This window comes from Euprymna scolopes, chromosome 1 (genome assembly GCF_053919585.1).
Source record: "Euprymna scolopes isolate OS-2025 chromosome 1, ASM5391958v1, whole genome shotgun sequence".
In the NCBI taxonomy this organism is placed as follows: Eukaryota; Metazoa; Mollusca; class Cephalopoda; order Sepiida; family Sepiolidae; genus Euprymna; species Euprymna scolopes.
Window position 1 is genome coordinate 110,362,755 of NC_136482.1, and position 23,280 is coordinate 110,386,034.

A 23,280-nucleotide genomic window follows, 5' to 3' on the forward strand; every position below is an offset into this window, starting at 1 on the left:
CAGCTAAGAGAGAAAAATCTTCCCCCGGAATTCACATAGTTTCATGACTTCTGCCTGGTGTAATTCTCTGACCCTTGACCTTTAGATTTTTATGCTCAAACAGAGCCTTCATTATGTAACAATACAAAATTAAGGTAGTTTATTTTACATTAACTCTAAAATTATTCTTTCTAACTTAGTTTAAACCATAATCAATTAAAAGTATACAATATTTTTTTGAGTTTGCTTTCCAGAACAAAATTATTTTCAACAATTATAGTGTACACAATATCATAATGTTGTTTTACTACTGTTTTTTTGCTGTAAACAACTGTAAAAATTAAGCTATTGTTGGACCACCAGAACTGACACTGTTCTCCCTCTATCTCATGGCCATGATATTCGAAGTCCCCCTAAACAACCCCGGAATAGATATCAAGTTCAGGTTTGATGAAGGAATTTTCAAACTGGCCAGATTAAAATCAAGACGTATGACCAACACCATCAAAGTGACAGAACTGCAATGTGCAGATGACAATGCCACTGTGGCCCAATCCTCACATAAACTTTAGCAACCTGTGGACAATTTTCACGCAGTATACTCATTATTTAGCCTAACAGTTAACAAGACCAAGACCAAAATACTGGCTCAACCACCGCCAAGGGAAGATGTGCTAGACTTCAACATTATCATGAATGGCATCACCATGGAATGCGTCAAGCACTTCCCATACCTGGGCAGTATTCTTTCCACTCATGCTAACTGCTCAAAAGAAATCGAAAACCGACTATAGGCAGGCTACACCGCTTTTGGAAGACTGTCCACCAGGGTCTTCAAGAACAAGGATTTAACCATCTAGATAAAGGTGATGGTATACAACACTATAGTTATCTCCACCCGCATATATGCATGCAAGACCTGAACCATCTATAGTAAAGACCTTAAAAAGTCAAACAGTTCCACCAGAAAAAACTGTGGACTATCATGTTGATTAAGAGGGACAAATATGTGTCCAACATAACCGTTATCGAGAGAGCCAACGTCACCAGCATTGAGGCCTTGATCATGAAACACTGACTAAGATTGTCTGGTTATGTGGCTCGCATGGAGGACACTAAACTACTGAAACAAGTACTCTTCAGTCAACTAAATGCAGGACATCGATCCTGAGGCCGCCCACAGATCAGCTGAAGAAATCTCTAGGTGAAACCAACATACATCCAAACACCTTTGAAGCATGAATGAAGGAACAGAGTCAAAGTGGGTGCAAGTCAATTTGAAAAAAATAGAAGAGCCAATCTAATAACCAAATGGCAACAAAGGGCCCTTAGAGCCAACCAACTGCAACCACACCCGACAATACAATGTGGCCAATGCCCCCGCTTATTCAGAGGCTAAATTGGTTTTTCAAACCACAAAAGGACTCACTATCCTGATAATGACTAAAATTCTTATGAAACTCATAAAGCTCTCTCTTCTGCATTTTTCTGTATTGGACTTGGGAACTATGATATTCGGACATGAATGCAAGCTGCCGCCAATGCCGACAGACCAAAGTTATCTCACTTGAATATATTTTCTTTTAAAACCCAGGTGCACTGCAGGTACAAAATTTTCTATTTTCATCTACCACTAGTTGAGAAATTGAAGAACGAGACTTTCTTTCTTATTAAAGCAAGCTCAAGACTAGTTATACATAGTGTGAACTAGCTCTGATATTTGATATGCTTTTTAAAGTCAAACAGCTTTGCCTTTAGATTGTCGTTTTTTTATGGGGTCAACCTACTCTCACACTATGATCAACCATGTGATGCTGTCATATATCATTATTCTCTGAATAGTGTATATAGACACAACTTAGATTTCTATAAATAAATTATTTTATTCCATACATTCATTCACGCATTAATTGTTACCTTCCTAACAGTACATGAATTTTCTTATTGTTATGGAACTGTTGTAATTTTCAATAAGATTACATTTCCCCTGTGTATCGCCATGTATTATGTTTTTTAACAGTTCCTTGATGGTTATAGCCAAAAACTTCCCTTGTCATTTTATTAAGAACTGACCACTGATTTGAGATATGTTTTCCTACTACGTTTTATTATGATTTATTATTTTGTAGGGTGATCCGAGAAATATAAAAAATAAGAATTCATAATTATTTCTGCAATCCAGCCATGTCTGGTGCAAATATACTTCAGTCTGAATCTGACTCAGTCCTTCTATAGTTTATGTTGTTGTCGAAAGGGAGATAAATTTCGAATTTCAGTTTGTCTTCAAGAAAGCCAGTCTCAAGGCAAGGCTGTTTGAGTTTTAAAAGCATGCAAAATGTCAGAGTTAGTTCACACAATGCATGATTAGTTTTGAGGTTGCTTTAATAATAAAGAAAATCTCGTTCTTCAATTTCTCAACTAGTGGTAAATGAGAATAGAAAATTTTGTAACAGTTGATTAAAACATTTTTCCATTAAAAAAAAAAAAAAAAAATTGTAAACTTACAATTTTTGATCACTCTGCTTTCCTTTGAAACGTCTTACATTGAAAATTAAATGTTTATTATTCTTAAATATTAAGTATGACGAATACATGTAAGATTTTTCGTAGTCATACGAAAAAAGAAAAATACGGAAACTGTTAGTGACCTGTAGCAGTCACCATAACAAACTATTTTCTCTTGTAGATTGATGCCTGCTTGCTGACTGATGTGGCCATGCACTGACAAATCAGATACTAGGGCACATTAATCCTATATGTCCCTTAAGGAACTAATTACTCCTACCTGGAACTAGCCAGCAGTGAGCAGAGGAGCTCAGACCATGAAAAGAGAGACCTTTTTCCTCTCACTCTCTGTCCAATGCTCCCCCCGCCCTCCTAGGCTGTGACTACTTCACTGAAGATTTCTACTGGACAACTTGGGGACACTTTAAGTTTCTGCTTCCCAACATGAGAATATTCTAGAACTTTTTGTTCCTTTTCTTTCAACTCGGACACAGTCTTTCTTCTTTTGAAATATACTTTTTTGTTATTTTGTTCTAAAAAAAGGTGTTGGTTAATTAGTCTGTGCTTTTGTGTTGGAAATTAATCTTTTATTAGTTTTGTGCACGCACACATAAAAACTACCTAAAAACCCAACAGGGTATGTTTCCGTTAGTATTAATATTTTTTATTGCTCCATTATTTCTTAATCTTTGCTTATTTTTTGTTTTAGACTTTTATTCCTGCTATTCATAAATGACCTCCCGGATAAAATTGTGCCCGAAATGGGTATATTTGTTAATGATACCATGCTCTATAATAGACATGAAAGAAAAACGAATGTACACATATTCAAGGCAATGGTTGAAACCTTAGCAAATGACCTCCAGTTTATAATGAAATGAGGACGTAAATGGATGACAACATTTAATGCTACTAAGACTAAGGTTCTTTCCTTTAACGATTACAAAAAACCTTTCTCAGCCACAGATTGCTATGACTAATAATACTCTACCTGAGAGCTCATTATTCAAACTCCTTGGTTTAACATTCACAGGAAACATGAATTGGAATAAATAAATTGTAGACATTGCCAAAGCTGCTACAAGGAAGGTGGGCTCCTTCTACTGTGCTAGAAAACTGCTTACAGTTGCCGGTATCCTGTACCTCTACAAAACCACCATTCGCCCATAGATGGAATATTGTTGCACATCTGAGTTGGTGTACTTCTGTTATGTAGCGAGTACATATTGAAACAGACGACGAGTTCATATCAGAGACATGTATAACGAGGATAACAGAGATAATGATGATGATGACAATACTGAGAGGAAGACATTTGTAACAGTTCTTTGAACATCGTGACGACTGTGATGATAAATACGGAGGGAGACATTTATAACAGACTGGGATGATTCTAGGGGACTTCATATTAATACGGACTGGTAGATATGATGCAACAGTTCTTAAAATATATAGAGGAGAGGCGATACATTATTATGATGAAGGAGGCACACTACTTGTAAGGGGGTTATACAAGAGTTCGTTTATAGATGAATATACAAAACACATTTACCTTTTTGGTTGTAAAAACGACACAAAGACAACTTACAAAATTATTTATGATTTCTTTATTCCTCAACCAGCTGATTGATGATGTCAGGAATTCAAGCTTGTACAACTACATGGTCTACTCTTCTACCCTTCGCCTCTAAGGCACAGTTTCCTTGAAGCCAAACTAAATTTAGCTTTGATCGCTAGGCTACTGGCATCTTGACAGATGACACAAGAAGAGCGAAAATCAGCTCCCTGTGAAAACGTAAAATATCAAAGTAATTTTTTTCATTGGAAATTTAGAATTTTATTTTTATTACAAATATTTTTCTGATAATTAGAATGTTTTCTTTTTGTATAGATACTCAAATGAAATGTTTTTTATTTACAACTCTAATAACAAAACATGTTTTTGTACAAAAATACTTAATAGTAAAAATAAATTTGTCATAAATACTTTTTTTTTTTTTTTTACATATTCAATAAAAATTTTGTAATAGGAAATTTGGGAAATTTTTTTGTTTATAAATAATGAAAATATTTTCCCATATTTTATAACGAAAAAAAAAATGTTTTTATTTCTAAATAATGAAAAATTTTTTTTCTCATATTTAATAATGGAAAAATTTTTTTTTGTTTATAAATAATGAAAAAAATTTTTCCAATATTTTATAAAAAAAAAAAAAAAATTTTTGTCCAAAATTATTTGGCACTTATGCAAATTTAGAAAGTTATTCTTAACATGGGGAGGTGATAGGAGGAGAGCTTTGTTAACTCTTCTAAATATCGTTTTAATGTTTTCAACCGGTCATCTATTTCCGTAATTATATTCTTTAAAGATGTGTTATGAATACATCAGATCAGTTGCTATGATTACTTCCTCAATGATTTTATCAATATTTGTTGAATGTTGTCTATCAAGTCGAAAAATTAACATTTATGGATGAACAACAAACAAAGAAACAACGCTCACTAACTGCGTAACTTACACACCGTGTGGATTTATTATGGCAATGAGTACAAGACATGTTTACAAGAAAGTCAGGACGAGTGTGATTTTAATATGTCTGTTCAGCTTGGTGTCTCAGGTGTAAGAGAGCGAGAGAGAGAGAGAAAGGAAAAGGGAGTTGATATCGTCACCTATGGGCTGAAACATTTAACTGTTGGAAATAATGTGACCTTGAAACGTGGTCTTACCCGACCTTGAACCTCTGATCGCGGCCCAGTTATGATCTTAACCCTGGGTCGATGCCCAATTATGACTATCCTAGTCACCGGGTAATTAATTATGTCGACTGGGCAACCAGGTCTGCCAACCGTTGGTACGTCGCGTCACCCAGTGAGTCCTCATCAAGGCGTTGGAGGACTCTTCTCGGTTGCACGGTCCTCAAGACCTGTTCTTCTGGATCGTCTAGTTGGTCGTCCTGTTGACTGGGTGTTCGTTGACGGGAACGGGGTCACAAGAGGCAAGAAAAAGAATTAAAATTACATGAAACAACAGCACATCAGCAAACAAACTCTGGAGGTTGGTTGATATATAATGTATTTAGGAAATTCATAAATGATTATCTACAGACATATGTACAATTGAAGATTAAATGGAAGCAAGCAATTAGATTTGTGAATGAGCTTCTTGTTGTTGAAATACTCGGTCGGAGTCGCGGACCGTTGTAATTATCGTTAAGGTGTTCTGGCTGGTCTCTTCCTAGGTCCTCTGGACTCTATTAAGTTGCAAATTGAGCTCTCTGGCGACCAGCGAGGGGGAGAGAGAAGTTGGGTGGCTGGAGTCCTCTACCGAGACCTTATCTCTGTCTCTCCAGAGATCTCTCTCTGCTGAATCTTTCCCTGATTAAATCGAGTTTTACAAATCTTATATAGTAAAACCCTTGAATAATGACGACGCCTACGTTCGTCTTCGACCAATCAAATTGATGGATAACAATCCACCTGATTCCTTCTCATTGGTCAATTTGGCCTGTGGCAGGTATTATTTTTCCGCCCCCAATTTCCAAAATCAAATTGACTCCTCCCCAACTTGTCTGACCCCGCCTTCTTTATAAAGGTTTTTTCCATCAACTGATAATCAGAGGAAATATTGTTTAGTTTGTAATAGATCACCAGCTTTCATCTATTTAAAAAATATCCGTTTGATATTCTTTCCCCTTTGAATTTAATTGTTCTGTCAACATCCCACCAAAATGTTATGGAAAAACGAAAAATCTCTTGATCTAAATTTCAAATGGCTTTATCATAGTCACCCGAATCAGTTAATATTTGATTCGAAAAAAACATTCTTTGAAGCCGACAATTGCGTGTGTTAAATTTTAACTCCAAAGAATCTATTTATCTTTTTGTTTTGATCTTGTCACAAATATATTTTGTGAGGCCAACAATTACGTGTGTGTGTGTGTGTGTGTCTCAGATCAAAAACGATCCGACATTTCAAAGCTCTGATTCGGAATTTGTCACCGTCGCTCGACTTGAAACAAAACGTATGTTTTTTTGAAATTGTCATTCTGTCCCTTTTGGCTAAAGCATTTATTATTGTTTTAAGTGATCTGTCGCTTTGAAGTTTAGCGGCGATTACTATTTTTATCCCCCGACCGTATGGTATCTCAACAACAAGATTTTGATACATAAAAATATTAACTAAAAAAAAATTATTATTTTTTTTTTTTTTGTAACCAGTGTTCGCCCGGGATTGATTATCACATTTAACAAAAACGTCACATCGACCCTACTGATCTGATGTGGCCCCTCTTTGGTGTTACAATAAGGGACGATAGCCATATAATGTCTCAAACTTGAGACTGTTGTGCATTGTATCTATGTTGTTCTGCATGCGAGATAAAGCTGGATTGACAACACGTCTCTATACTTATCAAAAAGAAAATTGTTGAACCGGGAACTGATTTTCACCCTCTATAACTTTCTTTTGAACTATTCTTTAGCCGGAAGTGTTAACTCTTAGATATTATGCTCTTTTATCATGAAATCGATATATTTATGCATGGATAGATTTTGTCATTCTTTCCTAGTGACTTTTCTATTACAATTATAGATAATATTAATTTGTGTATAAAAGATTACAATAAGTTTTACAAAAAAGAAAATTTGAAAAAATTACCCAATGAATGTGGCACCAGGCCACATTGAGTGAGAGTGGTGAGGATTGTGCGTTATCTTTTTGGTCTATTCTCTAAAACTAGTTCCAGTCACAACAATACTGCATTTGCACTAAGGCCAATCTTAACATTGTTCCTGGGTTTAGATGGGTTTTTTTTTTTATTTACAAAAAAAAATTAAAGTTTATAGAAGGCAGAAGAATGCAACGGTATGACGGATAGACTCAAGTGGACACAACTAAAAATATAATGGTGGATGTCAGCTATCTTAAACTATATTATATCTTAATTTGTTATTGTAGTGATAAAATTGGAATAACCTTAAATAAAGAAAGAGTTATCGCCCTTTATATACCCTTAAAAAGTTTAGAGAGTTTGGGAGACAGAAAAAACAACATGGCGAACATCGCCGAACATTCATTATTGTCTGTAAATAATTTAATGTTTCTGACGCAAATAAATTGTTTTAAAATACAATGAGCTTATCTGCTTGTTATTAGAAACTCAATGATCATGACATCATAATTTCCCTGAACACAACAGTTGTCAGTTTGAGTTTATCCGTCAGATCTTCGCATTGTTCTGCCACCTATAAACTTCAATGTCTTTTTATATACACATCATGTATTGCTTCAAGCAAACTACTTTAACCTGTTAAGTATATACAATTTCAATTCGATCAGTTTGGGTTAAGGGTTCTACTAAAAAGCCAACTGTATTTACAGCGAAACAGAATAAAATACTAGGTGGTTAGTAAGATCTCTCAAAAATCAATCAGGATCGACCATGTAACTGCAACAACTTTTCCTTTCACTAGTTTAGACCTATTCCTTGCGTTTGTACATGATTATGTCAATTTCCATTTTTTATCTCAATTCTATAACTTTCATCTCATTCTTTCTTCACTTATTTTCTTCAGTTTCTTTTAGGTCACTTATTCTTCCAGTTTTCCTCCAATTCATTAAACATAAGATTTTTTTTAAGTAAAACTTTTTAAAAATTGTACCATACTTTTGGGTAATTGCGCCAACTAGCTAAAAGTGCTCTTTTAGCAACCACGCATATAAAGAGCACTTTTTTTTTTTAGTTGGCGCAATTATTTACAAAAAAAAAAAAAAAAAAAAGAAAAACATTTAATTTTAAGAATTTTCATGATTTGACATGTAATGTATACTCTGCATATTACTTTTTTTTTTTTTGTGTCAACCAATCATGTTTTGCACAGGAAGAGGAAAACTTCAAAAACATAACTTTGCAATAGTATAGATCAAGTGTAAAAGTTATTTTGCCAGTTTGTAGAAGAAACATTTTAAAATCATTGTAATTTATTTTATGCATATTGTTATTGCTTAACTATCACGATTAATTTATAGCCTTTTCTTTAAGATGTTTAAAACATCATTCATATTATTTTGAAATATTCACACCAATGTTGACCCCCAAAACGACCATCTTTAGTCAACAGAAAGAGTGTCATCTTCCATCATGATAATGCTCGTCCTCACACAACATTACTGACTAGAGATCTCCTTGACGAATTTGGTTGGAAACTCTTGCCTCATCCTGCATATTCTTCAGACCTCGCTCACTCGGATTATCACTTATTTCCAGGATTACAAAACTATTAACATGGTCTTAGGTTAACATCAAATGAGTATATTGAGCATGAGCTGAATTCATATTTCAAATCAAAACCTAAAAAATTTTACAAGCATGGCATCCATTAGATCCTTAACAGATGGATTTTTTTTTTTTTTTTTTTTAAATTACATTTTCACCCCAAAGGAGACACATTGCCACTTTGGTGTAGGGGGCTACTATTAGAGACATAACGTACTGGGGTACTATATAGGGAGTTGAGCAGTAAGATGTTGGTTCACGTTACACTTGAACTTCTGCATGTCAATACAGTTGGGGAAGCAGGGACCCGGAAGGGAATTCCAAAGTCTAGCGGTTCTGGGGAAGAAACTACTGGAGTAGAAAGCTCTCTTACATCTGTGTAGGGATGGGATTTAGCTGCATGTTGGGTTTGTTGAGGGTATTTACGTTGTGGGGTCACAAGTGCTTGCAGCTCGTCAGAGCATTCATCATTAAAATACTTGTAGAACATGTAGAGGGATGCAACATTTCGTCGGTGGGACAGAGGCTGAAGCTTAGATGACAGTTCAAGACCTATTAGGTTGTTGACTCTCTTTTGAACCTTGTCTAGGTTGGTTGGTTGTTTTACGGCATATCAACCCTTTTCGGGTTATTTAATGCCGAATCCAAAGATTTTGAAGAAAAAATTTTTTTTATTAGAATATATTTGTTGTTTTCACATCGGTTTTTATTTAACCTATAGTTGGGACCCTAACAGGTACTACCACTCCGGGTCAGAGTGGACCTGGGAGCAATGGTAATTAAAGGGTGGCTCCACACTCCCCAAAGCTCACAAGCTGGGGCCTCACCACTGGATATAGTTTAAGGTCATATCCAGGCAGATGCACCAGCCCAAATATGACAACAATATCAAGTTATAGAAAGCAAAGGTCATTATTGTTATGAATAAAGATTTTCAAAAAGACAGTTTTTCATTTTTAAGATGGAAGTTTAAATGAAGAAAAACTTTTGTACCGACCCGATAGATTGAATGAATAATTTTTTTTTTTTTTTACAATGTGGTCACCACTTATCAAGGCCAGGAAGCCACTCGGGGATCAGGGTTATTGCGTGTACAGTACGTTAATGTTGAGATTTGATAAAGTGTCTACTTAAGAGGGCGGTTCATCATGAATTTGTTTATGTTGGACTTGAAGACATCCAAGTTGTAGTCAAGTGAGAAACAGGCAAACGGAACAGAGTTCCACAGGCGTGCACTTCTAAGAAAAAAGCTTTGTTCATGGAATCTACATTTTGGTTTTGGCACAGATAAAGAGTGGGGAAAATTACTGACAGTGGTTTCAGCTAAACAAGAAACAACAAATAAAAATACTTAAAAAATTTTTTTTCGTACAGTAAAAGTATTCATTTATGGGGAAATTAAAATTTGCATTTATTAATGAATACTTAATGACAAAGAACATGTATAAAAGTAAGAAGAAAATAAAAAACAAAAACATTGTGTGTTAAGTTTATTGATGAATTGAATGAAACAAAATCAGCTTTTTTTTTTTTATTTTCTTTCAAAATCTGATTTTATTATCAATGAATGATAATCTGTTGAATGTTCTGTTTTTTTTATCAAAAACACAGAAAAAAAACAAACCCCAAAGTTTATCTGAAATAATTATGGAAATAGAAAATGTGATGCAGTAGAACCATAATTTTTATTTGACGTAAAAAAAAAAAAATAAATAAAAAAAAATAAAAAAAAATAATAAATAAATAAAAATTTTAAAAAGATATGAACAATATTGACTTATTTAATAAGAATTTATATACAGGAATTTATAAATTTGTTTCAAACTTGGATCATAAGTAATCCACTTCAGAACACTTAAATCATGTCTGTTTTTCCTCAAAGATTAATATCGTTTTTATTTTCTAGTCTTTTCGATATTTTTTTTTTTTGTCTTAGAGAAAGAAAATAAACTCTTTTCTAAAAAGATTGTAAAAAATACAAAATTAGTCTAAAGTGATTAAAAGGTAGCAAACAAATGACAGCAACAAAATAAAAATTTAGCAGTCAATTATTTTTCTATAATTCTTTTTTTTTTTCCAAAATATAATTTATATGGTAATTTTGCAGGGTAGTTAACAGACAAGAAATGTAAAAAAAAAAAAATTTTTTTAAAGCTGACAGAATATACAACAAATAACTTTCCGTAATCACCTTCAATTAATTTTCTATCGACCTGTATACTTTTAAAGTACTGAAACTGATTGTAAGATCTTTTATCTCTGAATTTGTTATCATTAATTTGACTTGTGAAAATGGTGAATAAATCAAAGATGGTGCTGATTATTTTGGAGGCGGTCACTTAGTTTTGGATAACTTCAAGCTTAAAAGATAATAAAAAAAAAAAAAAAAAAAAAATTTTTTAAAAACATTCCCACTAATCCTAAGTAAGAGGAGGATTTCCACTCGGACTTAGGGTTAGTGATAGGGGAAGTCATTGTTTTTTTAAGAAATAAAGCATTGTCATTAGACAAGAGGACCAAGCAGCTGTTTTGATTCTCATGCGACGAAAGAGAGAAGTTTCAACAAAATCTTATTTTTGAAAAAAAAAAAAAAAAAAAAAATAAGTTTCAGAACATTTAAAGTGTACAAGTAGAAAATTAAATTTAAATGAATGAATCTGAGAAAAAAAAATATTTGTTGTATATAACTTTTTCTTCAATTTTTTTACTATTAACTATACTGCAAGATTACCATTTATACTCATGTAAATATGAAATATTCACTTAATACTTATCATTAAAACATTTTTCATTTCCTTTTATATATAAAAAAAGAAATACAGTTTCACCAAGTTAAATGGTACCAATTCTGTTGATGTCACAATTGTTATCAGTTGAGAATGCTCTCAATATCAAATGAAAAATAGAAATGTTAACTTTTTCTACGCACATACAATCTACTGTTATATCTTAGTTTTAGACTCGCTTGAAATCTACTACGCAATTTTTCTAGATTAAAACTGTGATATTAAAAATCATATATACAGCATTCTTGCAAACCTGATGGAAATGAAAATAAAATTAAAAAATAAGTGAATAAATAAAATTATAAATGTTTATTATTTTTTCTTTTTCTTTCTTTTTGGTTGAGAAAAGAGAGTTTTTATTGTCCAGAGCTCTCAGTCTGAAATTTAGGGTAAATATAGCTGTTCAAGGTGGGTGGGGGGGGGGGTATGAAAAGGTAGCTATCATATCATTGTTCATTTTTTTGGAAAACAAAAGAAAGAAAAAAGAAAAGTCTTTCATTCTTTGAATAATTACAATTAACATGGTGGTGATAATAGGAGTAGTAGTAGTAGTAGTAGTAGTAGAAATAGTTGTAGTCCTTGTTTTTGATTTGTAGTATCCTTTGTTTCTGCTTCTACTGGGGTGACCACACCTACTGTACAAAAGAGTTTATAGTGGCTTTGGTGTCTGTTGAGAAGTACATGGATTGGTGGACATCACTTGGAGTCCAGACGTACACACACATACATGGCAGCATTAATCTGCATCTGCTTTACATAATTGGCGTGATTTCAGCTTTTGGCATTCTGCAATAAAAGAGAAAAGATAAAGAAAAAAAAAGTTAGAGAAAAGACAAAGAACCAAACGAATGCAAGTGAAGGAAACAAAAAAAATAAAATGCGTATAGGCAGATAGAATGATCACTTCTTCCAACAATGTCCAAATTAAAATAATTGATACGTTTAAAAATACAAATTATAAATTTTAGATACTTATGCACTTATTGTACCATGCTAAAATAACATTATTCAGAAAATTATTCTTAACATGGAAACACTATTGTGTACTTACACCTAACAATTTAATAATAAAAAAAAAACATAGTAAAACTTGAAAATACTATTAAAAAAATAGCAAAGCACAATAAATGCATAAGCACCAAAATTTATAGCAATTTAAAAAATATTAATTGGGCATCCTCATAATTTCGATTTTTTAATTTTCCTTTTTAGATTGAATATGCACTTTTTTTATAGAAGAAATTTTTATTGCTACAAATATATCTCTAAATGTACCAATGTTGTTGCAATGGCATTCACGCCAATTGTGTTACCAAACCAACAGGATACCTAATGAAACTTTCTGGCATTTGTATATTGGTTTTGATAAAGGACATTTTATTAATTAACTACTATTTTTTGCAATGGTATTCACCCCGATCAGGTGGAATCAGCTTCTTCTGTGGCCTGCATCACATCCTGAATGATGGTGACCCGTGCACGGCATCCCTGCGCAAACTCATACAAAATCGTTAATCATTTGTGATTCCACTGTCGAAGACCAATTACTTGTGAACCTAAGAGCTCAGACAAGGCCTTCCTTGATTGGTTGTCATACACGTCCTCTGTTTGTGCAGAAGTAAAAAAAAAAAGATTATGTCAAAAATTAAACTCCTATCTGGGCAACTAGTTGTATGCCTGAACCATCAAAGACTTCACTGTAAGAAGATGTATGGAAGAAACTTTAAGTTGACAGATTAGCAAAAAAATGCAGTTGGGACATAATCAACTTGTCGACAATCAGTGTGGTGATTCACTGCCATTTTTCAAAGTGTTCTTATTTTGTAAATTATTTTAAAGATTTCCACAACGTATTGTCAGAAAAAAATATATACTATATTCTAATTATTACTTATATGTAAAATATTTATGTATTTACAACATTCAAGATTTTTAATTTTTAAAGCATTTCATTTAGGGAAACATAACTGGTTATTGTTTTTGCGAACGGGCAAGGCTTTACTAATGAGTAACTGCTTATCAAGGTTCAATGGCCACTTAGGGTGACGGTTAAAGAGATTGTCAGTTGGTGATGCTTGAAAATGATTGCTAAAATGGTCAGAATTCGATTATTTAAATGATCAATTTGAGAACAATTTGTTAATATTGGACTTAAAAACAATCATATTGTGGTCAGCTGCTGATATTCAAGTGTAAACCTCTACTGCCTATACACCTTCAAACAAATATTTTTTGCATTAAAAAATGGTAATGAATAATCACCGGAGATGAGTTTTTTTTTTTATGTAATTACATCAACATATTTTAGAAAGGTGGCAGAGAACAAGATTTTTTTTTTTTTAATTTTTAAAAACGAAGAAAGAAAGAGAAGCCAATTCTTCATAGAATTGCAGATGGCATATTGTTTACAAAGAGTGATGTATTTTCATTTTCTGAATGAATGAAAATGCATGGTTTTAATCAAAATTTGTCATTTTAAAAGCAAAAATTAAACAGACAAAAAGCTTCCAATTACTAGTTTATTTCAACAAACACAGCGAAAAAAGTTTTTAAAAGAAAACTTGAAAAGCAAATTTAGATTTAAGCAAGAAGAGGACCGTAAGTTTCTTTTCATGGACCAGTAAATAAAAACCTTTGACCAATTTAAAGAATTGTCTTCAGAAAGACGAGGAAACATTAAAAGAAGAAATTCTTTGTTTAAACAAATGTTGAAGAGAAGAAAATACACAGAAATATTGAAGAAAAATAAAGTAATAAAAAAAAAAAATGAGGCGATTGTGCAGTATAGTAAAAAAAGACAAAAACAAACAAACAATGAATAACTTATACCAAATGCAAGAAACTTTACTATTCTATCTACTTATACAAGTTTCACATACAGATACTGATTGTAAGATTTATCTATGAATTTGTTATTGACACTTTTGATCCATCATTCGAATTATATTCCAAGATGGTTGCAGATTTAACACTTGCTAATTTTAGGCTTACTGAAAACGTAAGTCTACATTTGTGGTGGCTGTCAGTAAAATTAAGGTAAGCTTTATTTTAATTTTTATCTTTAAGCTTGAAATTATCAAGCAGTTTTGAAACAAATCTGCCACTATTTTGGAATATGACGCGACCAATAGATAAATTCACAGACAAGTAAATCTTAAAATCAGTAAATACAGGTGAAACTAATATAGGTAGATAGAAAAGTAAATTTTCTTGCATTTGGTATAAATTATTTCTTTTTTTTCAACACTTTTTTCTTGTTAACTATACTGTACAATAGTCAAAAATTGGTCTAATAATAACAACAAATCATGCTTTCTAGTAACTTGAGAATAAATGGGGGAATGAAAGAGAGCATAACAAGGAGGGCAAAATCTTATGCGAAACTAAACTGGAAACAGCCAAGACAATAAAAAATCAACTGAAATCAATATTAGTTTTAGCAAATAAGGAAACACTACAAGCTAATCTACAATGATTATTCATTTACTTTTATTTATTAATAAGCCACTCGAGGATAAGAGTTAATGACTATCTTCAAGCGGCCAGCCCTTAAGTGGCTGATCGACTTGTCCTGTCAAATCAGTTCACCATTCAAATTATTCTTGTGTTCTTCTTATACCTTTTTTTTTTTTTTTTTACCCACTTGATAGCAAAGATAATTATGAACGGTATTTTTTTAGTATTTCATACTGGATACATTATTATTATTTCATTTGTAGTATGTTCCAGTTTTAATAAACGTTTTTAATTTTCTTGGATTTTATTGAACCGTTGCTTGAGTTGATGATTGAAATACAGTTCAGATAATGTAGCCTCATATCAGTGAGAGGGGACCCGGATATGCGGAGAAAAGCTGCCAAAATAATCCCCACCAACCTCTCCCGATAACCCAACATTATTTGGGGACAGAAAGGTAAAATATTCCACTAGTGAATACAACCGATGAAACATACAAGAGCACAAGATTATAATATAAGCTATTTTCCCCCCGAGCAACAATATCTTTTATTGCTCACTTGCTTTCATAGTGAGTTCCAGCTACTCTTCTGGGAGCACGTGCCATCTCAGTCACAGTTTCAATAAACACCGTTTGATTTTATTATCCGTTTCTTTATCAAACATGGGATGATACTGATTATTCTTGATAGAACATTCATGTCGGATGACAATAAGACCACCAAAAACTGTGTGGAAGGAAATTCCTATTTCTATTGAATATTAAATGAAATAGTTGTTGTTTCTATCATGCATTTAACATTCTTTTTTCCCCCAGAACTCTTGCGTTGGACATTTTTGAATGAGTTACTACAAAGAAATTGACTGAAACCATTTTAATTAAAACATTTTCAATTCACTTTTTTAAATTTTGAAACTATTAATAATTGGCTATATAGAACAAAATTCATTCTTGTCAGACTTTTTAAGTCAAACCCAAATAGCATTAAATCTGACAAATCAAACTTTGCTTCTGACTGGCAAATTTTCATTTGTTACTGTTATACCATGTTATTGGCAACATATTAATGTAATTGGTTACAATTTATTTTAAAATTTACTTAGTAAGAACCACTTAAATAATCACCTGAAATAAAAATCAGCAAGGGGGATAACTCATTTTAACTCAAAATATAAAAGTTGTCTACCTGTAGTTTACACATATGCAAACAAAATAATCTAAGCTGACAATGATTTTTTTAACGTTTTTTTTTCTGAATGTTTAAGTCACTGTAACCTCCAAACTTCACATGTGTATCTTGTCGAACTTGGGAATCTGTACAGAATTTTGAAGGAATCCCTTTATTTAATCCATGGGGGTAGTATGTTCTCATTCTGTCAGCCATTTACTTTATCCACTACACCACAGGTCCTTGCAGACACGTATGTTTTTATGCAATACTAGGTTGTGTTGAGTGGCATTTTCTAGGGTTCGGCTAAAGTTATAGTTAACTCTTAAAAAAGGCTGCATGCAAAAATTAAAAAAACAAATATAATTATTTTAAAATATATTTTTGAATAAAGTGCAAATAACAGATGCAAATAAAAAAATAAAAAAAAATGGAAATCTAAAAAAAAACAAAAACATTTTTAGCGACAACAAAGACCAATCAAGAAGACAATGTTTTCTCTAAAAGTGTTGAATAACAGAGTCGTGAATTATTAAAAAGTGACAACAGTAGGAAAGGAATGTGATGTCTATATAGAAATGAAACAAAAAAAATTGGGAGAAATGCTAAGAGACAAATCTTAAAAAAAACAAAAAAAACTTTAAAACACAATATAAAATTTCTTTTGCCAAAAACGAATATCAAATTGTGATATTTAAAATTATTTTATTTAAATAAATTCATGTTGGAATTTTTTAGATGATGCTTTGGATTATTTCATCGATGCCTCATTTTCGTTGTTCTTTTCACAACGTTTTGGCTCCTGTAACCTCCGATCATTTTCAGTTGTATCTTTTATAACTCAAAAATTTTTCATAGTGAACTAGAAAATGTATATAGAATTCTGAATCAACCCATTATTTAATCCATCTGGGGAGATTGTTCTTGTTTCATCAGCAAACATGATCAAGTAGAAGTGTTAAATAATTTTTATTTTATTCTTAGTAAAGATTGAGTCTTTGACCTCTGAAAGAATGCTGATACTCAACACCTTTATCTGTTGCGCCACAGGTCTGCATATGAAAAGAACAAATGAGTTAACTGAAAAACATTTTTAGCTACATGTGAGGTGAGACATTTTTTTTTTTTTTCAGAGTACGAAAATACTAACGAGACCCACATTTATTTCACAGTTAATTAAAATAGGTTTTAACTTTATTATGGTGTGGATCAACCCTAATTGGATCCCTGGGTGATGAATTGGGGAACACCTTTCAGTTGGACAACTCTAAATAAGCAAGATGTAATCTCGGACAAAAATGACAATTCATTCTTGAAGATAAACCAGGGATGGAGAATCTGTGGCCTTATGGGTCACAAAGTGCGGCCTTCTGTGGCTTTTGGCATCAATATTAATATCTATCTTTGAAAAAATAAAATTATTACTTTTTTTTATAATAATAATACATAAATTTAGCACACACACACACACACATACACACACACAGAAATAACTGTATTCATTGTTGTTACTTCCAAACGTGAAAGTCTTTTTCTATAAACCTAATAAATTTAAGCTTGCGGCAGCAGGCATATAAAGGCAATATTTCTTTGTTGGTACACCGTAGCAGGGAGTGATTGACTTCCAGCATGATAGATGTACAGTTCCTATTTCGCGTACTTCATAGCTGTGATTTGTGCTTCATATTACTGAAGGTGACACTTACTCAGTTTAGTGTAGTCATGACCAAACTAAATAAGTTTATAGTGTGTTGTCTTGTGAGACTGTAAGTCTTAGCTATAGGCCATTTTAAAAGCATACATTCAACAGAGCATGCGTTGGTTTGTGACTACTTTTTATCACTATGACCCACTTTTAGTGACACTGGGCGAATTTATTGATACTCTGCTAAAGCCAGCTGTACACTGTACTAGACAATATGTGTTTACATAAAACACCATCGGTGAACATCCGAAACCGTGTCCTTAGAATTTTATGACTTTAGCAATTGTCCTTATCTTTATTAAAAACCATTGATATCTGGCATCAAATAAAAATAGTACTTATTACAAAAAAAAAAGAAAAAAAAAAGTGTTTTTAAAACACTGATGCCTCTGGACAATGTAAAAGCTTTTTTATGAAAACTCACTTTCACTGAAGTCATCTGAAAAGTATTGTTACAAAGAATACAAAGAATCAAGTATCAAATACCATTATCACTAAAGGTGACTACACAAAGCCTACGGGTAAGATTAAAGTTGTCGAAAAAAGACAGACAGAAACAGATGGATATGTGGACGGGTGAAAAACGAAATGCTGTCAGGTGCTTAAAAATAACAATTCTATGACATTTGGTCTTGAATGCTGGTGACAATTTTGCAAATTCAAAACCAAGAAAATTGTTTTGGATGCAGGTTTAGTGTCTTATTTGAGATCATTTTCCCTGATTCTATGTGTGGCAGGCCTCACTGATTCATTATTTTTTTTATTTATTTATTGCTTTACATTTCAGAATAAAAAAACTATTTTCAGCCCATAAATATGTCGAAGAAATTGAAAAGAACTTTGAAAGAAGAAAATAGAATTTTCAATGAAAAATGGAAATTGCAATATTTTTTTAGGGAGTAGTGGAGGTAAAACGTCTTACTTGCTTTGTGATAACGTGTTTGCAATGGTTAAGAAGTTCAATGCACAGCTACATTATGTTCTTCATGAAGGCAATAAATATGTCAAATTAGAAGGTGAGTCTTGAAAGATAGAACTGCAGAAATTGAAAGATGGAAAACAAAATCAAAGACAAATTTTCCATTCTGTGTTACAACAATGGAATGAGACAACTGAAGCCCGCTATTAAAGTTGCTTATTTGCTTGGGGGGGGGGGGGGGAGAAGGCAAGCCATTCAGCAATACAGAACTCGTAAAGGAACGTATTTTAGAAGTGGTAAAAAGTATAGTACCGGATGAAGTGCTTCCTTCAAGAAGGCCTAATACAGATTGACAACATGAATTGGCGTGTGATGTAAAAGAGCAGCTGATAAACATAATCCAAAAAGAAAATGTATTTTATTCAATAGCTTTGGATGAATCAACAGATTGAACGGATTCAGCAAAGGTCATCCCTAACATCAACAGGTTGGTGTTAGGATGGCATCTAGTTGTAAAACCTTTGGTCAATTCTGTTACTGCTGAGTGACTTTTTCCATGATAAACAAAATTTCATTCAGAAAATCATTTCATATGGCCATAGGTAACAGGCAATCCACATCTGATGTAGAAAAGACTCAGTAATGGAATAAGATTTATTATATATTTGATAAAACAACATAGATCATTGTATTTAACTGCACTAGTATATACAATTTGTCTCCAATTCCGATACAATTACCAATTCTGTTCTAAATTCTTAATTTTCATTACAACTTGGCAAGGGATTTTTTACTCCCCCCCGCCTCCATATCAACAGATTAGACCATTCCTGTAATGATCTGGTCCCTGTTGATTTTGTCATGAGAATTTAGTTCTGTGCAGTTCTAGAAGGTCTACCTTTTACCTTCTCTCTTTGAGGAGGGGTTAGCTTATTGTTAATCACCTGAGGCGCCTTTACTGGAGAGTGCGACGGGGCTGTCGAGGCACTTTTTGCAGGTCAAAGTGCCCTCTTCAGGGGTGCTAACTTCTCAATCACACTTCTGACCCTGGTGTCTATTTTCTTGCAGTGGGAGAGAACTAACTTACTTATTTAACAGATTTGTTGCTTTTTACAAATTTCAAATTGAGACAAAAATTTATTTAATTTTTAAACAAAGTTGACTTGTTCATCATTAATGCAAAAAAAAAAAAAGTTATCTGAATTTTTTCATAAAAAAATTAAAAATAGTTGACCATTAATACATGGAATAAGATGGTTTAAGAACAGAAGACTTCACAAACCTACAAACTTTACATGTTAAGGACGAGTTTCTAAATAATAATGTTTTTATCAAAGAAATATTCTTAACATGAAGAGGGCAGAAAGTGCTTTTATTCTGTACCTTCACTCATTCAAAAAAATGTTTGTTCCATTTTTTTTTTCGTATCAAGAAAAAAAAAATGAAAAGAATCGTTTTTTGGAATTAGAAATAAAGCTAAAATTTTTCCGATTCCAATTCCGATTAATCATCCCAACATGACAAGTGTTATTTAACACTATGTTCTTTTTTAAATAATATTCAGAGATTTTAGTTGCAAGTATACAAACATAAAATATCCATTATATTTGAAACATTCATCTGGCAAAAGAGTGCCGTTCAAATAAATGCCTATGTTATAATAGAAAGATGACTGAAAAATGTGAAACATTACAAACAAAATAAATAGGTGCAAATGTGCAAAATATGAGATTAAAAAAAAGAATTTCAAAATATATTGAGATATAGAAAATATGATATAGAAAATATAAATTTAATATAGAAAACAATGAAACACTGAAGGAAAATAGAATTTAAATTTAGAAATGAAGCCAAGAATTTAATAGAAAATTAGGCAGATATTTCTGAATATATTATTCAGTTTAACTTTGTTTTAACCCCCCCCTTCCTGATGTATATGTAGTCATAATAAGTAACAATATTCAGACTGTCAAAGATTTATAACAAATCCACTTTTACTAAGATACAAATTAAAAAAAAGTGTACATATATACAGTGCTGCCAAAAAGAAAGTCCGCACTTGTCATTAAAAAAAACAAAAACAATAAAAACTGCAAATTTAAGCTAAATTGAATGTAACTGTTTAAACAACCTACACTTCATCTGATTCGCCTTTTATTCCTCTATAATTTTACCTGTTCATATTTGACTTTTAATTGAAATATCCTAGTGTTCACATCAATTTAAAAATTTAACTTCAAATCCAGGCAAAAAGAAACTCAACACAATGGAAAATTGTTATTTAAATGTACTTTTAAAACATTAATGCAACACAAATACAACAAGAACACCATGAACTAGTTAATCGTTAGTAGCATAGCCCTTCTGCAATTTGACAGGCTGCAAATTTTGGACCATTCTCTTGAATTAGTCTGCAGCAAAACTCCGATGAAAGGACATTCCACTTCTCTTTAATTTTTGTCCAAAGTTCTTCCAGATTTAAAATTTTATCATTGCTTAGCTGTTGCTTGATATAATGCCATATATTTTTGATAGGATTGAGGTCTGGAGATTGTGCAGGCCAATCTAAACACAGAATATCATGCTCTTTAAGGAACCTCTTGATGTTGTCAGCTGTGTGAATGGGAGCATTATCCTGCATGGAGATGAGATTATCATCCAAATTCCACCCAAAATAGGGTAGAAAATACTCAGTCAACATATTATTGTAGTTGGTTAAATTAATTTGAACTTTCAAGTGACCTATAGGCCTTCGACCATTGGCACTAATAAAACCTCACACCAAAACTGAACTTCGACCACCTTGGAGCGTTGAAACTGTGCACCTATGATTAAATTCTTTGTCCTTTCTTCGACGGGCGTATTGCCTACCATCACTGCTTAGCCTATTGAACTTGCTTTCATTGCTAAAAATCACTTTCGACCAATATGAAGAGTCATGATTTTCATTGCATCTAACGAAGTCCAGACAATGCTTTCTATTCTTTACAGAAATCATTGGCTGATGTCTTGGAACACAGTCTGGCAAATTAAATTCCTTCAATCTGTTCTTAACTGTAGAAGGACAACTTTTTAACAAGATTACACTGTTGTTGGATTTGGGGAGTCGTTTCAAACCTGTTTCTAAGGTTGTAGATGTTGATAGCATTGTCTTCTCTATAAAAAGTAACTCTAGGACAACCAGATTTAGGGACATCACAAACACTGCCAGTGTTTTGGTGCTTTGCACAGTCATTTGTACAGTTTTCTCATTGCATTTTAATCTGTGTTCGATTTCTCAATTGGATAAACCAAAAAGGTGGAGATTAATGAACTCTTGACAATCACTAAGAGAGACTTGAGGTATATGGACAATGTTATGTTGTATAACCTAGGAACAATAACAATTACGATTAGAGATACTTTGTTGCCTAAAAGGTGGATGTTTTATGCTGGTTTTAAGCTCGTTTTTTTTTTTTTTTTTCCTTCTCGATTTGAAGCTAATTTTTTTAAATTGAAGTAAATACTAGGATATTTCAATTAAAAGTCAAATATGAACAGATAAAATCATAAAGGAATAAAAGGGGAATCAAATGAGGCATAGTTTGTTTAAACAGTTACATTCAATTTAGCTTAAATTTGCAATTTTTAAAAAAAAATGACAAGTGCAGACTTTCTTTTTGGCAGTACTATATATAAAAGATCTAATAGTTCTACATGGAAAAGAACATTTGGGGTCAGATAACATTTACTTTCTTACTAGTAAATGTTTGAAAAACAACACTGAAACTAGGTTAAGCAGTCGAATGCTGATGACTTTCTTTTTTTTCTGTTATACTGAAACAGTTGCAAGAGTTTGCACTTAAATGAGAGATAGAGAAAAGAAAGTGGGGGAGGGCGTCAGAGGAAAAGGAATGTTCAAAGTAAGATAGATACAGGCTGTAGGAAGCAGCAGTAAGTAACAAAAGGAATGATGGGTTCAGAAAATACTTATAATATGAAGAGAAAACAATGACAACCTGAAGGGTCAACAAGCCAATAAGACTTGCAGTACAGCATTCCATGAAAAAGAATTTTTTTTTCTAAATAGGAAAAATAAATAAAAGAAATAAAAACCAAAACAAAAACTGGTTCTTGTCCATAATTGCTCTATACTAAAAAAAAAAAAATCTGCATAATGTATACATCTGTGACAAAACGAAACTATCATATCCCCCCCCCACCGAATAGTGCAAATTGATCATGTTTTAATTTTATAAAGAAAAATAAATTTCAAGTGATAAATTCATAGGCATTTAAACAAAAGATCTTGCAAGTTTGAATTATTGTTGAGTTATCTCCCTGCTTTTATTGAGATTGTTTTCAGTTGCTTCTCGGTGACTCATAAAATTTCATTTTTCTTATTAAAAAATAAGACCACTTGATCAATTCATGTGATTTGTAGAAAATGACAATTTTTGTTTCATCGCAGGTACATACATCATACAGATTTTTTATTCATTTTTGT

The 23,280-nt window shown here is 32.4% G+C and overlaps 1 protein-coding gene across 14 annotated transcripts in view; it reads right to left on the reverse strand.

The window, feature by feature from the left end:
* Positions 1-11,839: 11,839 nt before the first annotated feature.
* LOC145263756 (huntingtin-interacting protein 1-like) overlaps positions 11,840-23,280 on the reverse strand; it is a 282,859-nt gene continuing 271,418 nt past the window's right edge. For all 14 annotated transcript variants that reach the window (XM_080120998.1, XM_080121027.1, XM_080121031.1 and 11 more), the window contains one exon: positions 11,840-12,331. Coding sequence is in view for 7 of the 14 variants with exons in the window: in XM_080121031.1 (XP_079977157.1) it covers positions 12,317-12,331 (15 nt within the window). In the remaining 7 variants the exon portion in view is untranslated. The remainder of the gene's footprint in view (positions 12,332-23,280) is intronic.